The following is an 18,265-nucleotide window of genomic DNA, read 5'->3' as shown; positions in this document are numbered from 1 at the left end:
ATAAGGAATGATTTAAAAATAGCGGGGGAAATGTCAAATAGCCTTGAGGACTGCAGTACTCTCTACACCCACTTTAACCCTTCAGCCACACCCACTTTGACATGTGACCCATGCAGGGTTGACCATGGCTCATTGTAACGGTTAGCTACCCTGACTTATACCACGTTATAAGGTTACCTGCTTAAGTCGTATAGCGGCCTGTATTTTTTCCAGAACGACATCTTGCGGCTGATCCCAGATGGTTGCAGTGTTATTATTGGTGATATAAGCTTTGCAGGCAGTTATCATTTGATTTGTAACCTACAGGTAAAACAAGAAGCTTAGTAGTCTCAGTCAGCTTTTTTTGTGTGAAATCAACAACTGTCTATCCCTGTTTTGGCTTGATCCATGCCATGTATTTTGCTAAGTGTAAAAAGCAATCCATCTCCGGCTGCTCACAAATGTAAAGCAAAGAAACCTAGAGGAGCTTATTTTTCATGAGCTCCCTTGATGCCTCCCCAAACTACTAGGAAAAAGAACACACAACAAGAGGAATTTCACATGATAAGCATAGTGTGAAGCCATATCCCAAAAAATACATCCAGCTTCAGTAGGCTACCATGAAATAACATATCAACTTGAAAAATATGTCTAAGAGATTTATCAGTGACTCAACGGATCTCTATCCCAAAACTGAACGGATCCTAATTTTGGCAACTTAGCTTTCTACTTTGCATCTTTTTGCATTATTTCTTCATATGCTTCATTTTCTATTGAAAGAAAGCTCATTTATCCAATCATATGATTAACTATGGCTGTGTTTGCACATAATCCTAAACCACGGTTGCTTTAACTATAGTTTGTTCAAGAAACCATGAGTTGTTTCACAGAAAAGCAAACAAGCCATAGCTTGTTTTTCAAAGTTTGGTTTCTTTTCCTGACGCTTTTGCCTTGTGCATCTGTATGCAAGACTGTTCGGTTCAGATATAATGCCATTGTTAAAACAAGTGAGGTTCAATAACCAAGAGCAAGCCATGGTTTCACATCATGATGTGTTGCCAGAAAACAAACCATGGTTTAGACATTCAAAACACATACACTTTTGCTCAACAAACCATGGGTTAGCATTCTAAGTCTTTTAATTGTTCACAATAGCCTAACTTCAGTTCCCAAGAAAAAGAAAATAATTCAGTACAGTCTTTGCACCTACTTTCACAAACAAAGACGTTATCTTCTCCGAGGTGTTATAATAGCGTGAGATACTGTGGATCATTTTGATAGCATGTATGAGTCCTGGAATAGCATCTACCATCGTCACCTGAAATGCCAACATGTCAGTAAGTGCAAATTCTTGTGTGTGTCATTTGGCCAAAGTGATCACCTAATAAGATTATTCAACATGGACCAAGAGAGGTTATCATTTTGAAGACACAGTGTCACATGCTGTTAAAAATATAAGGTTAATATGCAAAAAATGTAATGTTTGTGTGCATTGTGTATGAAAAGATTTTGCAAAGAGAAGTTTGCATTGGGCAGTAGGTTAAACACTAGGTAAATTTGACAAGGAGAAACTGGAGATTTTCCATTTCACTGAGTATGATACTGTAACTGATTACTCATTTCTGGAGATGAAACTTGAGAACTTAGCATCACAGCAGGAGAAAAAGCCAGCAGCAGCAGTAGGAACTTAGCTTGTTGAACAAGCAAGTTACTTAGGTTCTCTCTCTGGGAGCAGAGAAAGGAAATTATTGAACTGAATTAAGGACTTGAAATATACTCGAGTCGAGAGTGGATTTCATGCTCTTTATTCAGCTCATAGTGGTGAGGAGGAATGAATGTCCCCTCAAAGTATCTGCTTTATATACATTATTTACACAATGGGCTGCACGTGATTGGCTAATTCCGGAATTCTACTGTAAGCCAATCAGGTTGTGGATTCACTTGAATCTGGAGCCGGATTGGGTGGCTCCTGCAGACCAATCATACTGCTGCATTGTTCTAGGCCCAATCAGACTGCTGCATTCTGAATCCTATTCAACTCAGTACATAACAGGACTTAAAGAAGACTGGGATCCATTACTAGTATGTTTAAGAGCAATGTTTTACTTTGCATTTTGTAAAGTTTATTTGTAACTATTGTAAGACTGTTTTCAGTAAAGCTTTGAAACCCATTCTTGTGGACAACAAATTCATTTTTCTACTCTGCACAAGGGATTTAGTTAGCAGTGACTCTATCTGCAAACAGTTTAATTAAATGTTAGGATTCACTATCATTCGCTTGTGGCCTGGAAACTCCTTTGCTATACGGATGCATATCTTTATAACAATGATTTGTTTTTTAAAAAAACTTACAGGGTCACTGTTGTATAGAGGGTCACAACATTTCTCAAGCGTATACAGATACTTCACATTATCTTTGGCTTCATTTGCTGCATCTGTGATCCGAGTGTCCAGCTCTCGCCAACTCTTAGAAAATTAAAAATGCAAAAAATATACTTTACTTTAAAAAAAAAAACGCCACTTTTTTTTTTAAAAAAAGGGGGGGATTTCTGCAATGCTTTTGCTCTCAACAAATAATGAACCGAAATCCCTGTCTCAGGTCAAAGAACCACAATAGCTCATCCTGTGAAAGCAATAAGAAGCTGATTCAGGTCAATTTGTACTTAGGGGTATAATTAGGGGTGCAATTTATTAGGGGTATAATAAGGCCAAGGATAAGGGACACGGGTGGTGCTGTGGGTTAAACTACAGAGCCTAGGACTTGCCGATCAGAAGGTCAGCGGTTCGAATCCCCGCGACGGGGTGAGCTCCCGTTGCTCAGTCCCTGCTCCTGCCAACCTAGCAGTTCGAAAGCACTTCAAAGTTCAAGTAGATAAATAGGTACCACTCCAGCGGGAAGGTAAACGGTGTTTCCGTGCACTGCTCTGGTTTGCCAGAAGTGGATTAGTCATGCTGGCCACATGACCTGGAAGCTGTACGCCAGCTCCCTCGGCCAATAAAGCGAGTTGAGCGCTGCAACCCCAGAGTCGTCAGCAACTGGACCTAATGGTCAGTGGTCCCTTTGCCTTTAAGGCCAAGGATATATCATTCATTTTATTGTATCAAAGTATATATCAAGCACAAGGAACATTTAAGAAGCATGTTAAAGCCTTTGTTTTTCAACAGGCATAATTTCCTGTGCTAATCTTCATGAATTGTACAGCAGTTTTATATACAGTGGTACCTCAGGTTACAGACGCTTCAGGTTCCGCTAACCCAGAAATAGTGCTTCAGGTTAAGAACTTTGCTTCAGGATGAGAACAGAAATCGTGCTCCGGCGGTGTGGAAGCAGCAGGAGGCCCCATTAGCTAAAGTGGTGCTTCAGGTTAAGAACAGTTTCAGGTTAAGAACGGACCTCCAGAACAAATTAAGTACTTAACCCAAGGTACCACTGTATATTTGTAGTAGTGTAATTGTTCTGTTACTGGAATGTTGTACATTATACTATCAGCTCTTTTACATTTTATAAGCTGAGCTTAAAGGCTCTCCCTGTGTGTTACTATATATACGTGTTATTTTTTATTATTCTAGTTCTGAAATGTACATTTTATTACGAGCTGCCCTATGGGCTAACCCCAATTGAAAGGCTCAGTGTGTGTTGCTATATACAAGTATTAATTTTATAGTATTTTATTGTTCTCTTTATGGAACATGGCAGATTTTATTATAAGCTGCCTTGTGAGCTTATTGGGTGGAAAGTCTCTCTCTGTATGTGTGTTTGGAAACAAGTATAGCCTTTAAAGAAAAAGGAATGGGGTTCTAAATCTTATGAACACACCAGCAAATAACCAGCAAACTTACCTTCAGAAGTTTTGATTTAGCAGCCGTAAGCACTCCAAGCACAGCTTTCACATCTGAGGTCTTCAGCTGATCCACCAGGTAATTAAACTTGGACAGACGTTTCTTCCAGTGATCCAGCTCTGCGCGTGGCCCCAGATCATCTGCTTCCTTCCGCAGCTGGCTATTTTCTGCAATGACCTACAAAGCCACACAGGAGGTTATTATCAGGCGAATATGGGAAAAGCTAATTGCTCTCAGTGGACTGTGTGGAACCTGCTGGGCTTTCAGTGTTAACATCTTGAATCTGGTTGGATGCTGAGTTGTAATGCTAAGCAAGCTAGGAAGAAACTGACGGTTTACTTGAGAAATGCCCTTTTCTCCTAATGAATTTCCATTAAAATTTCTGTCAGAAAGATACTAGCAGTCAGCAGTCAGCAAGGCCCTTAGTATCATAATGATGAATTATAGGTTTGGTTTTTTATTAATAATCATCACAATGTATAGTAAACTATTCAAACCTGGAATGCTGTGCCCAATTCTGGACACCACAATTTAAGAAGGATGTTGAAAAGCTGGAATGTGTGCAGAGGAGGGCAACCAAGATGATCAAGGGCCTGGAAACCAAGCCTTATGAGGAACGGTTGAGGAAGCTGGAAAACAGGAGACTGAGAGGAGATATGATAGCCATCCTCAAATATCTTAAAGGGCTGTCACATGGAAGATGGAGCAAGCTTGTTCTCTCCTGTTCTGGAAGGTAGGGCTCAAACCAATGGCTTCAAGTTACAAGAAAGGAGATTCTGACTCAACTGGAAGAGCTGTCTGACAGCAAGAGCTTTTCAACAATGGAACAGTCTCCCCTGAGAAGTTGTGGAGTATCCTTCCTTAGAGATTTTTAGTAGAATCATAGAATCATAGAGTTGGAAGAGACCACAAGGGCCATCGAGTCCAACCCCCTGCCAAGCAGGAAACACCATCAGAGCACTCCTGACATATGGTTGTTAAAGACCTCCAAAGAAGGAGACTCCACCACACTCCTTGGCAGCAAATTCCACTGTCGAACAGCTCTTACTGTCAGGAAGTTCTTCCTAATGTTTAGGTGGAATCTTCTTTCTTGTAGTTTGGATCCATTGCTCCGTGTCCGCTTCTCTGGAGCAGCAGAAAACAACCTTTCTCCCTCCTCTATGTGACATCCTTTTATATATTTGAACATGGCTATCATAGCAGATGTTGGTTGGCCGTCTGTTATGGGTGCTTTAGCTGAGATTCCTTTTTTTAAAAAAAGAATAATATTTATTACTTTTACAACAATTTAAACACTTACAAAAGAAAAACAAACAAACAATACATTATAATACAAAAACACTACATAAAAATTAACAGAACAAAACAAAAACATTTTAAAAACACATCAAAAAAAGAAGAAGGAAAAAAAGAAAAAAGAAAGAACTTCCAATATCTTATCTTCCTTTCCCATATTTCCACGGCTTCCTCACACCTCCCTTTTTGTATTCCACTTCTATTAATTATTTCAGCAATTCCTTTCCATCTTCCCCTATTTTCTATCCTATAATTATCTTAACACATTTTAACCTTATTTTCCTTTAATACTCTATTAATCTATTTATACTTAATTCCTTATAACATTTCTACTGAAGCCATATAATTTCATTCCGACATTCTTCTAACATTCATTAATTTTACAATATTTCTATAAATCGTCTTTAAGCTTTTCCCAGTCTTCTTCCACCGACTCTTCTCCCTGGTCTCGGATCTTGCCAGTCTTTTCCGCCAATTCCATCAACTTCATCTGCCATTATTCAACACCTCAGTGCTTTTAAAAGACAGCCATTCTCTCAGCCAGCAAAAAGCAGATGGTTCACAACAAAGTTTAGGGGTCTGGCAGGGCAGGTCCACCTCCTTCTTTAGCATCCGTCAATATCTTAAGTTTTACTCGAGGCTTCCTGCCCTGCCAAACCAATCCAGGAACATCCCTCTGCCACCTCCTGAAACAATCCCTCCCATCCAAAACTTGCACTTTTTGACACAAAAGCAACATCCCCGGCAACACAGCAACCCTCATCCACACCACAGCAGCTCGGCCCAACCATAACAACTTCAGATTTGTCCATATTTCCCAATCCCCCTTCTCTTCAATCCAACGTCCTTCATAGTTGCCCTTAAGTAAATTCACATTTTTGGTGGTCCTACTGTCCCCCAAAAGTCTCTCTTTCTCAGCCGATGTTGATCCTGTCTCCTCCTGAAGCTCTGTCGAACTTTCCTTTCCCAGTTCTGGTGGGGTTCTGATCTTCAAATTCATCTGTTTTTCTTTAAATTCCATCATAGCAAGTGTCAGCTTATATTCATCAAGTTGCTTTTGAATATGTGGGGCTCTCTCACACTCCAATTGTGTTGTTTTACATTCAGCAGCAAAGGTTTTCTCCCTGACTTCATCCGCCGTTTGCCGTATTAAAGTAGATTCCTGTGTCAATTTCTGGGTGGTTTCTGTGTTGGTGTTCACCTTTTGTCCCAGGTTATTTAAACTTTCTACAATTAAATCAATTTTATTATTTGCAGCATCCGCTTTCACATTCATCACTTCTGTTGCGTTGTACAGAACTTCTGTTTTCTTGTGAAGCTGTTCCAACGAGTCTTTTTTTTTCCAATAATGCGGCCACTAAGGCCTCTTCTGTTGACATTTCATCTGTTCTTTCCTTTCCATTCGCCATAACGCTTAAGAGATTCAAGGTCAATCCCAGAGTCACACAGTTTTATCTTACAGTTGGAAACTCCCCTAGCCCAGCTCTTATAAAGTAACCAATTTCCGAAACTTCCACTAGGGGGAAACAATTTCTATTTATAATAGTCAAAAATGTCACCTTTAAGCGCAACTCGTACAATCCAAAGTTAGTTTCAGTTTTCAGTTACTTTTTTACTCCTTTTTAGAAGCAGCCGAAGACAGTAGAAACAATATATCTCTCTTATTCTGTTAGCTGTCAAGGAACGTTCTAAGTGCTGTCAATGGACATTCCAAAACGTCCGCTCACTAGCAGCCCGTTTCCAGGGTCAGAGCGGCAGTATTTTTAACTCTCTTTACTCTCTCCTGCAGGCATACTCAGTCCACAGCTTCCCCCCATCTTCTCCTGCCTCCAAGTGGGATTTTATACTCTTTACCGATGGAACTTTAATCTTTTACAAAAGGCTTCCCAAGACTTCAGCTTACCGACTCCTTGCCTTAGTCTATTTACAAATAGGGAAGGCGGACTTCCTGTTTTGAACCTCCCCGTTTCAATGCCAAATTAAACGTTTAAAATCCGATTGTCCCGTATCAGCTCTACTCACGGGTAATTGCTTTGGAGTCAAATTGTCCACAGGAAAAAGTCAGTGCTCTCCGGCAACAGCTATGCGGCTTCGCTCCGTGGAAGAAGCAGACGATTCGAAGCACCGCACCACTCACCCCGCGTCACTCCGGGTCCCCGAAATTGGGTTCCCCCGAGAGTAGGGGAGGCGCAAAAGGTGCCCGCCGAATCCCATATTCACAGGCTTCTCCCGCCTGTGATTTTTAAGGGTCTCCGCCTTCGCCGCGGCGGTACAGACCCAAATTCCCACGGGGCAAGTTCCTCCCGATCAGAGGAACTCCGCCATTGCTGGAGGCACCAACCTGGAAGTCCCCAAGCCACAGCTTGTCTAGCCCCCTTTAGCTGAGATTCCTACATTCAGTATATCTGAAGGAGCGTCTCCACCCCCATCGTCCTGCCCGGACACTGAGGTCCAGTGCCAAGAGCCTTCTGTTGGTTCCCTCACTGTGAGAAGCCAAGTTACAGAGAACCAGGCAAAGGGCCTTCTCGGTAGTGGCACCTGAGTGGCACCCCCCGCCCTGTGGAACGCCCTCCCACCAGATGTCAAAGAGAAGAACAACTACCAGACTTTTAGAAGACATCTGAAGGCAGCCCTGTTAAGGGAAGCTTTTAATGTTTGATGCATTACTGTATTTTAATATTTTGTTGGAAGCCGCCCAGAGTGGCTGAGGAAGCCCAGCCAGATGGGCGTAGTGTAAATCATAAATAAAAATTATTATTATTATTATTATTATTATTATTATTATTATTATTATTATTATTGCAGCGGGTTGGACTTGATGACCCTTGGGGTCTCTTCCAATTTTACAGTTGTAGGATTCTACGATTCATCAAAACATCACCTGTTCAATTTGCTTAATCCAAACTTTCATGCAGGCCTCTATCCGTTCCAGAGTCTCCGTACTATTTGATGCCACCAGGTAATCTGCAGGTCCCTTGAGCGTTTTCAGATCATAGGTTTCACACTTCTTCAGATTCACCTAAGCAATATTTTAACCAGTTATTGTTCCATGTATACGTTCAATAACCCATTCACCCAAGGAATTGTGGCTGTGCACAGACTAATCTCAAGGCTATCGTCTCTGCAACACGTAAGACCCAGTCACTTTGAACTTCACACTGCCCTGCTCTAAACTTCAGCTGAATAAGGTGAGGTAAAGGTAAAGCACCCCTGGACGGTTAAGTCCAGTCAAAGACGACCTTGGGGTGTGGCGCTCATTTCGCTTTCAGGCCAAGGGAGCTGGCCTTTGTCCACAGACAGCTTTCCGGGTCATGTGGCCAGCATGACTAAACCGCTTCTGGCACAATGGAACACTATGATGGAAGCCAGAGCACATGGAAACACCATTTACCTTCCCACCACAGTGATACCTATTTATCTACTTGCACTGGTGTGCTTTCAAACGGCTAGGTTGGCAGGAGCTGGGACAGAGCAACAGAAGCTCACCCCGTCACAGGGATTCGAACCGCTGACCTTCTGATTGGCAAGCCCAAGAGGCTCAGAGGTTTAGACCAGAGCCACCCACCGAATAAACTGCATTAGCAGCATACCTCTGCTTCAGAATAACAATGGGCCATTGCCCATGTGACCTGCTTATGAGCTTCCCTGAGGCATCTGGTTGGCCACTGCAGAAACAGGATGCTGGAACAGACAGGCCTTTAGTCTGATGCCACAGGGCTGTTCTGACATTCTTAGCATATAATTTTCAAATGATGCTCCCAGTAAATGCTGGAAACGGACACTCAAGAAACCTTGGGAGCTTGTCATTACTTAATTCAAAGAGTACAATACCATTGGTGCATACTTCATAACTATGTCCTGTTTTAAACACCTATGCACCTTGCTCAGCTAATATTCTTCTAATACAGGGGTCTGCAACCCGCGGCTCCGGAGCCGCATGTGGCTCTTTTACACCTTTGCCGCGGCTCTGGGGCGGATACTAGCGAGGGGAGGAGGCGCATTGTGCGCCCCGACACTCCTCACTGTGGCGGGCGCTGTACTGGCTGTGACGTCGCATGGGGGCGGTGCGTGTGTTAGTCACGCACCGTCCCGACGTCACCTTCCCGCCCGCTGTCAGATCGGACATTAAGGTAAGAAACAATATATGCAGTGTTATATTTGTTTTAAATGTTGCAATGGTTTTGCAGCTCCCAGTATTTTTTCTTCGGAAACGAGTCCAAGTGGCTCTTTTTGTCTTAAAGGTTGCAGACCCCTGTTCTAATACAAAAACAAGAAAGACTACCTTCTCCATCAGGCTCTGCTGAGCCCCCGAAAGAACACTAACAAATCCCTCTAGAGAAGCAATGAAGTCCTGCTTGATGTTAGCCCCTTTCTGTGGTCCACTCGACTCTCCCCAGCCGTAGTTCATTGTCTTCAGAGCTGGGATGAAGATATCAGACAGCAACTGCTGGACACTGTTCAGTAAACCCCCATGAGCAGTATCCATCATGTTGAAAGCCACTTCCTGGCAACAAACCAAAACAACACATCACATTGTTAGCTTGGGGCTTATTATACGAATGAAAAGAACACTGAGGACTAGAGTCTTGAATGAGGAGATCAAGCATGCAATCCCAGTCGGTTTTGCTTGAAAAATGGCAAAATGCAAATCAAACTCGAGATGGACACAGGGCAGTTCCCCTATATGCAATCACAAGTGCTCATGAATGTGACTAAAAAGCGGGAGATACTCACGCGATTAATATTTTCCACAGTGATTGGTTTGGATGGGTTAGTTCTGATGAAGAAAACGCATATGCCAGTTAAAGCGACATCCTTGCCTTCCGTCACAAATAATTTAGGCCCTTTGCTCTTAGCTGAGTGAGGGATATTTGCCGTAGAGCCTCCATGTCCTGGAACATTTCGGGGGGGGGGGACAGTATCAGTGCAACCAACTGAACACTATGCTCTGGTTATCTCCTGCTTGGACTACTGCAATGCGCTCTATGCGGGGCAACTTTTGAAGGTGACCCAGAAACTACAACTAATCCAGAATACAGCAGCTAGACTGGTGACTGGGAGTAGCTGCCGAGACCATATAGCACCGGTCCTGAAAGACCTACATTGGCTCCCAGTACGTTTCCGAGCCCAATTCAAAGTGTTGGTGCTGACCTTTAAAGCCCTAAATGGCCTTGGCCCAGTATACCTGAAGGAGTGTCTCTACCTCCATCATTCAGGCCGGACACTGAGGTCCAGCTCTGAGGGCCTTCTGGCTGTTCCCTCACTGCGAGAAGTGAAGCTACAGGGAACCAGGCAGAGGGCCTTCTCGGTAGTGCCACCCACCCTGTGGAACCCCCTCCCATCAGATGTCAAGGAAATAAACAACTATCTGACTTTTAGAAGACATCTGAAGGCAGCTCTGTTTAGGGAAGCTTTTAATGTTTGTTTTATTGCTTTACTACTACTACTACTACTACTACTACTACTACTACTACTATTTGATGTTCAGCTTCAGACCATATTTTGTGCTCTCCTCTTTCACCCTCATTAAAAGGTTCTTTAATTCCGCCTCACTTTCTGCCATCAAGGTTGTGTCATCTGCATATCTGAGGTTATTGATATTTCAACAACCATTAGCAGGGTTTAATTCCCACTTGTAATGTAACAAATACTGTGGATAATATGGATGGATACATAATATAGATTATGGAATAATACTGCATTTGTAAATGTTGACAATAGGACCCATGAAGGAGATGAGGGAAAGTCTCGAGATTCAGAGCAATCTCTAGATATGGATATGCATTTGGATTGTTGTAAATTTATATTTGTGAAATCAAATAAAAATGATTTCAAAAAAATAAAATAACCTTTTAAAAAGCACATCCGGTGTGTGTAAAGAGCTGATGGGTTGTATCTTTGACTCCTAAAGAAGTATGGGCAATACTTTCCCTACCTGTTTCCGTTGCTTCCATCTCTTGATAGTAGAACATGACGTGACGAAAGCCTCCAGCAATGAAGAATTTATCAATACGCTCTATCTGTTAAAAGTTCATAATTTGTAGTTAACAGTTCAAAGTTAAATGTGTATCAGTGCCTTGCTACAAGACATAGCAAGAGCTAAATGTGTCCATGTGCCAGAATCTTTGCTTGCACTTGCAGAGAGTATGGAAATCAGGTCTTTCAACAACCTGCACATGCTTTCAACACCTTGGGGGCCTATCTGCTCTTTCCAGGCACAGGTTTGTGCTTAAAAGCTCTGTGCCCAAGCAGTTTATTTTATTTTATTTGCACCAAAGCTTTCTCTGCGAAAACCCACTCTTTAGTGCTCAGAGCAAACATCATGTTTCCCACAAATTGCCGTTTCCTCCGATTGAGCTTTAAAGAGCGGGTTTTCACAGGGAAAGCTATGGGGTGAAAAAGAGCAGCGCAAAGGTTAGTGTGGACACAGCCGTGGAGCAAGCCGATCAGGCGCCTGGGGTGGCGCACGTGCCCTGTGCCCAGGGGTGGGGCCAGCCGGGGCAGGACATTCCGCAGGGCCTCCAAGGAGTCTGCCTGGCTCCTCCCACTCAGCCGCCCTACAGCTGAGGGGGAGGGTGGACTGTTTGGGGCAGCGCAGAGCCTGCGGGCTTCCAAGCCACCACATCACTCCCAGGAGAAGAAGAAGAGTTTGGATTTGATATTCCGCTTTATCACTACCCGAAGGAGTCTCAAAGCGGCTAACATTCTCCTTTCCCTTCCTCCCCCACAACAAACACTCTGTGAGGTGAGTGGGGCTGAGACTTTAGAGAAGTGTGACTAGCCCAAGGTCACCCAGCAGCTGCATGTGGAGGAGCGGAAATGCGAACCCGGTCCCCCAGATTACGAGACTGCCGCTCTTAACCACTACACCACATGGGTTCTCAGAGAGACGTGTGGCTCAGGCACGCTGCAAGCCCTGCAGTGACTGCCGCCCGGCATTTTGTCACCCCCCTCAATGGTGACACCCGGGGCAGACTGCCCCCACACACACACCCCTTCCTCCACCCCTGTGTGAACAAGCCCTGATAGTGTAGTTGAGTCTGCTGAAGTTTTAAGCTCATTCCAGGCACAACTAACTGCAAACGGGTCAACGTTGCCCGATGGCATGTGACCAGGAAATCATTGGGGAGGTCTGAATTGCACTTCCCTGTGCTCTTGTGTGCTCTCATGGGAAGGGATCGTACCACAGGATCTCACAAGGAGAAGAAGACCTTAAAACAGTGGTTCTCAACCTGTGGGTCCCCAGATGTTGTTGGACCACAACTCCCATCATCCCTGAGCTCTGGCCTTGCTAGCTAGGAGTGATGGGAGTTGCAGTTCAACAACATCTGGGGACCCACAGGTTGAGAAAGGCTGCCTTAAAAAGGTCTTGCCCACAAGGGTTTGGGACTGTTTTGACACCCAGGCTTCCCACTCACCCTTGGGTAAGGCCCTCACTGAGCTACTCAGGTCACTGGTTGATAGGGTGTCAGGGACTGGCTGGATGAGAAACAGCAGTGGGAGCCACCTGCTCAAGATAGCGACTTGGACCCCAGATCATGGTGGTGGGACTCTGAGGAGCAGTCTGGGATGTGCTAGAAGTGGAGGGTTTGAGCAATCAAGGGGCGTCAGGAGGAGGGCCTTCCAGGACAGGATTAGAAGCTGAAAGTCACAGTGTGAGTGCCGACTCAGACAGAGAGCAGTCAGACATTGCCCTTGCTACACAACAGCAGGGCAGCCCCAGTCCTGTTGGCTCTCTTGCCAGACAAGCCCACAGGGAGAGCTCACCAAACTCAACGCAGCTTTCATCTGCTTGGGAGGAATCCAAAATGAGAGGCTAGGGTAGGGCTAGTGGTCAATTTTAGCAACGTCCCAATTAAATTAATACAAGCCAGAGGACTCTACTGTGTTATTTTCTGTTAATAAAAAGCTAATTGCCATTTCATGCCTCCAGTTCCTTCCTGCCCTATGGATGACCTGGGCTCACTTGACAACCTCAATTGGCACCTTAGAAATTAGGGATTTTTGAGACTGGTGCAGAAAACTCCTAATCCAAACTCCCCTTAAATATAACAAAGCCACAGCCCCAAGGAGCCTCAGTTGGCCTGGGGTAGCCAGGGTATCTGGCTGGCTACAGCAAGCCATCCCTCTTGGAAACGGCTCTGTAGCTTTGTGACACCCTCACACTCACAATGTGATTTGTACCAAGGCATAAACTGCTGTCCTGGAATCCTAATAGGATGAAGGGTGATCTATAAATATTTTAAATTATGTTCCTGACTCACTGGGATCATCCGTTTCCAGGAAGATGACCCAGAACTGAGCAGGAGGAGAGGAGGAATGCTAAAGCATCAGCACAGGCAATAAACTGGCGTACAAAACATCTGAAGGGATTTCTCGAAAACCATTTTGCTCCATTTACAGTGAAGCGAGTGAACATTTGGCACACGCCAACTTGCATGTTCTTAAATGCATCCACAATCAACATGGCATTAAATCCTTTCCGCTCCCAGCAGGTTTCTGCCTTCTGAAGCTACATCCATTAGCCTACCTGATTTCCTTCAAGGATTGCATCTTCCACTTCAGCCTTCTCTAAATCCACGCAGGAAGCAACAATCGACAGGATATAATCGTGCCTGCCATCCAGGTGAGCACGCTTGGCCTCTTTTTCCTCCTTCAGCTTTTGCTGGAAGGACAAGATTCCCATTAGTACCTTAGAGGGAACTTAGCGTTTCTTTCCAGGCCCTGCATTAGAAGCTCAAAAATTCCCGATGCTTGAACCCATCAGTGAAAAAGCAAAAACTCCATGTGATATTCTTGGGGGAGGGGGAAATCTCTGTGTTCACTGGATAGGGCTGCAGTCATATGCAAGTTCCTTCGGATTCGTTCAACGGGAACTTTCCCCCAAGTATAAACGCATCATATGTAAGGCTGCTTCTGAAGACAGTTCGGAAATTTCAGCTAGTGCAGAATTCAGCAACCTAGTTGCTCACTGGAACAAGACGGTTTGAGCATATTACAACGATCCTCGTCCCACTGTTCTGGCTACCAATTAGTTTCTGGGCCCAATTCAAAGTGCTGGTTTTCACCTATAAAGCCTTAAATAGCTTAGGACCGCAAGGACCATGTCTTTCCATATGAACCTACCCAGAACCTGAGATCATCTTCTGATGCCCATCTTCATGCTCCTCCTCCTTGAGAGGTGCGGAGGATGGCAACACGAGAACGGGCCTTTTCTGCAGTGGCCCCCATCTGTGAAATGCTCTCTCCAGGGAAGTTCGCCTGGCGCCTTCATTATATACCTTTAGGTGCCAGGCAAAAACGCTCCTTTTTAACCAGGCCTTTGGTTGATCTATACCCTTTTAAAATGTGGCTTTTTTTCTTGGGGGGGGGGCGTGTTATTGGGTTGTTGTTTTTATGTTTTATGTTTTTATGTTGTTTTTATGTTGTGATCTTTTCTGTGAACCAACCTGAGACCTCTGAGTATAGGGCGGTATATAAACTCAATTAATCATCATCATCACATCATGTATAGAATTGGGCTCTGAAGAAGTCAAGGGAGATAGGAATGCAAATGGACTCCAAATCCCCAGTGGCGGTGGAAGGGGGTGGTCCGCCCTGGGTTTCATCCCTGAGGGGGGGTGACATTGCCGTGCCGCCCCCCCAGGACACTCGCTACAGGCACCCCCCCTGGGATGCTTGATGCTCACTGTGGGCGGCAGCCTCCTGGGACGCTCGACATGGGCGGCACCCCCTACGGCAGCTAGCCCCGCCCCCATGGTGGCTAGCCCCGCCCCAGCAGGAAGATAGCCCCGCCCCTGGGTACACAGCATGTGTGCCGCACCAGGTGCTTGAGCAGCTAGCTCCACCTCTGCAAATCCCATCAGCCCCAGCCAGTATGGCCAATGGTCAGAGGTGATGTGAGTTGTAGTCCAGCTACCTCATTGTGCAATGAATCAGTGTGTCCGGCTGTTAACCGGAAGGTTGGTGGTTCGAGCCCACCCAGGGACAGCTGTGGGCAGGATTCCTGTATTGTATTCCTACAACCCTACAATTCTATACATCTGGAGGGCCACATAGGCTTTGCCACGTAGCCACAGGAAGGGATTGGTTAGGCACTGTTTTCCTGACAGCTGAGTGGACAGAATTATTTCTTCATTTATTTCCAACGGATTCCAAAACGCCTGCTTCTCAAAATGAGATCTAAGCGGGCTTTCGATTGTCGCCCAAATGAGCCTTGCATCATTTGACTTCCTGAAAACGTCCTCACCATGGGGTTGGAAAACAAAAGCCAATCATTTGATAAAAGCAACCTGAAAGATGGAGAGATCTCATTTCACCCGGGCAGCAAATTGCCTTTGACCGTTTGACAATAGCAGCAGCAGCTGCCAGAGCTGCTAAGCAACAGGTTACCCAAGCTGCCACAAACAAAACATTACAGAGGGGGTGTGCCAGTCTCTAGTCTCAGGCTATCGTTTTCGGTCGTGGTCCAAGCTTCAGAAAGCCAATAGGAGTGACGCAGGGGGGTGTCTTTGCATTCAAAAAAAAACATGAGAAAGGATATCACATTTAAGACCTAACATACTGTTCCCCTCAGTGGCTGGCAGGAATCCTGACAAAGCTCACAATCAGCAACATGAAAATAACAAAATTCTCTGTAGTTTCTGGGTTTACATTTAGTTACCATGGCTAATAGACCTATTTCGCTTATAACAAAAGGGGGGGCTGCAACTCGCCAATGAAGGTACTGAGACAAAAAGCAATCCATCACGAAATAAATAAGACTGCAATATCAGCTCATGAATCACAAGATACGGTATTATAAGGATTCCAATATACACAGCTCAATCCATCATCTACGTTAAATATCTGAAAACAAGCCGTCATTCCATATCTAAAGACCTTCTAGAAGATGTGGCGGTCTTTACGGCAGGAATTTTTCCCATTCAAAATACATAAATCACCAGAGCCCATAATGGGCAGAAGTTTAATTCATGAGGTAATAATAAAAAATTATGCACTAATAATGATCTGTCACTCTTCTCCAAAGGGAAAAGGATTTTTAAAAATAAATAAGAGAAAGAGAAGAAGCTTCACGCAAGAAAACGACCAGCGTCTATCTGTTCTCCAAGAACTCTTTACCTCATGTTAAAACAAGAAAGTTCTAAGCAATCCGGTGCTTTCTCTCTGTGTGCAATCGTTTATCATCTTTATTGTTTTGAATCAATAAAATGGTGATTTTGGGGTGTGGAAGGGTATCCCTTTGGATTCTGGATGTGGAAGGGGAGATTTAGAACTAAGTGGCCCAAAAGAGCATTCTTACCTTTTGCAATGCCCGTCCCCCATCCCAGCTACTGGTTTTTGAAGAATACAGGAGAAAATCACATGCCCATCCTTCCATTTGCAGCTTATCCAGACCTGTACTTTCCCCCAGGAAAACCCAGCCTTTACTGCTGAATTGGAGCAAACACCAACTGGGTTTTCTGCATATTGACATTTGCTCTGATTTAGCGCATACTTTCTTCAATTATTATTTTTATTTGGACCATTTATATACCACTCGTAGTTAAACAAAACTCTTAAGCGGTTTACAGCATAGGTCTTAAATATCTTAAATAAACAGCAAATACCAAAACAAAAAAGAGAGAATTTCTACGTTCTATAAAACTTAACTAAATAGAGCATCAAAATAAACATGGCCACATAAAAATCAGCTGCAAAAAAAATGCAAGGAGAATCCATAGTAAAGGACTAAATCCAAGCATCCTCTAAAGATCAGGAAGCAAAATGATTAAAAATGGAAATGAGCTTAAAAGTATAAATTTCACCTTTTTTAAAAAAACAAAAACAAAACCTGAGTCACAATGAAGCAAAATAAAATCAACTCATTCTTCCCCACCACCATACGTCAATCAATCATCCCATTAAATGCTGATTATTGAGCATTCGTTCCCATTTACTCTCCTGTACTTTTCAGCACATTTCCCCCTCACTTTCCTTACTGCAAAGGATTCAGGGAGGGAAGTAGGTTTGTTGCCCAAGAGCACCGAATCCACTTGTATTGCACAACCAGAATTGGCCTGGTATGCAATTCCCAGCTGCAAAACAGCGAGGGTCTCTGGCGCTTACCTTCAAAACTCTGCTGATGCTTTGTTTCCAAAGTTGTCTCTTCCCACTTCTGAACATTTTGCTAGCTAAAGTTCACTAACAGTTAATCGGAAGCCAGCATTGCTCAGAGTCCCTTAGTCGAAACTTTTGGGGCACGAGGATCTCTGGCTAAGATTAGGTGCCTTGAAAATTGGTTTAGATTCCAGAATGTGGCCAACGTTCACAGCTAAAACAGACCGTGAACAGAGCCTGGCCCACCCAGAGAAGCCACCTGGAGCTCTAGAACTCAGGAGTTTGAGCTGCTGAGACAAGCCCAACATAGGTGTGGTGTTGTTATGGTAGTGTTGACTTCTGAAACGACACCACCAAATTTGCATAGCAATCTCAGCTGTCCCTGTTCCAGTGCTCTCTTTTCTAACCACACTTCATCTTTGGTCTTGTTTGCTCTATGGATCTTGGCCAACACTTTCCCCTTTCTTTCTTTCTTGTGCTCTGTGAGGCAAGACAGGTGAATGGCTGTCAAAAGATGTCAAACCTTACACTGGCTTTAATTAATACAGCCACAAACAGAACCCCAGTCTCTGACACAGAGCTCCATGAGCGTTACTACGATCTCTCGCCATCTTGATCTGCACTGCCCTGAAATCTAATATGATGAAATGTGGTAGATAATTGTTTTTAATCAAGGAATAGTTCAGTCTTTCTTTTTTTAGGAGCGTTGCTCAGTCATAGAGTCTCTGCTTTGCCTAAAGCAAGTCCCTTGTTCAATACATGGAATCTTTAGAGAGGGCTATCTCCACTTCGAGCACAATTCAAAGTTTTGGTGCTGGCCTTTAAAGCCCTAAACGGCCTCAGCCCAGTATACCTGAAGGAGCGTCTCCGCCCCCATCGTTCTGCCCGGACACTGAGGTCCAGCGCTGAGGGCCTTCTGGCGGTTCCCTCACTGTGAGAAGTCAAGTTACAGAGAACCAGGCAGAGGGCCCTGTGGAACGCCCTCCCACCAGATGTCAAAGACGACAACAACTACCAGACTTTTAGAAGACATCTGAAGGCAGCCCTGTTT

The 18,265-nt window shown here is 44.2% G+C and overlaps 1 protein-coding gene across 2 annotated transcripts in view; it reads right to left on the bottom strand.

Annotated features, from left to right (window-relative positions):
- DNAH5 (dynein axonemal heavy chain 5) overlaps positions 1 to 18,265 on the bottom strand; it is a 180,519-nt gene that overhangs the window by 151,132 nt on the left and 11,122 nt on the right. Inside the window, exons 1-10 of one of the 2 annotated variants that reach the window (XM_082234102.1) lie at positions 17,224 to 17,467; positions 13,646 to 13,780; positions 11,051 to 11,135; positions 9,850 to 10,007; positions 9,398 to 9,619; positions 7,997 to 8,134; positions 3,820 to 3,996; positions 2,332 to 2,445; positions 1,190 to 1,297; positions 178 to 300 (exon numbers count right to left, since the gene is read on the bottom strand). In XM_082234102.1, coding sequence (XP_082090228.1) covers positions 178 to 300; positions 1,190 to 1,297; positions 2,332 to 2,445; positions 3,820 to 3,996; positions 7,997 to 8,134; positions 9,398 to 9,619; positions 9,850 to 10,007; positions 11,051 to 11,135; positions 13,646 to 13,780; positions 17,224 to 17,280 — 1,317 coding nt within the window. In that variant the 5' untranslated portion in view covers positions 17,281 to 17,467. Of the gene's footprint in view, positions 1 to 177; positions 301 to 1,189; positions 1,298 to 2,331; positions 2,446 to 3,819; positions 3,997 to 7,996; positions 8,135 to 9,397; positions 9,620 to 9,849; positions 10,008 to 11,050; positions 11,136 to 13,645; positions 13,781 to 17,223; positions 17,468 to 18,265 lie in introns of those variants that run through there. The other variant, XM_082234101.1, reaches the window with a different exon arrangement.

Source organism: Podarcis vaucheri (genome assembly GCF_965113315.1).
Source record: "Podarcis vaucheri genome assembly, chromosome: 8".
Lineage (NCBI taxonomy): Eukaryota > Metazoa > Chordata > Lepidosauria > Squamata > Lacertidae > Podarcis > Podarcis vaucheri.
Note: the sequence above shows the minus strand (reverse complement) of the source record. Positions and strands in the feature narration are given on the sequence as shown.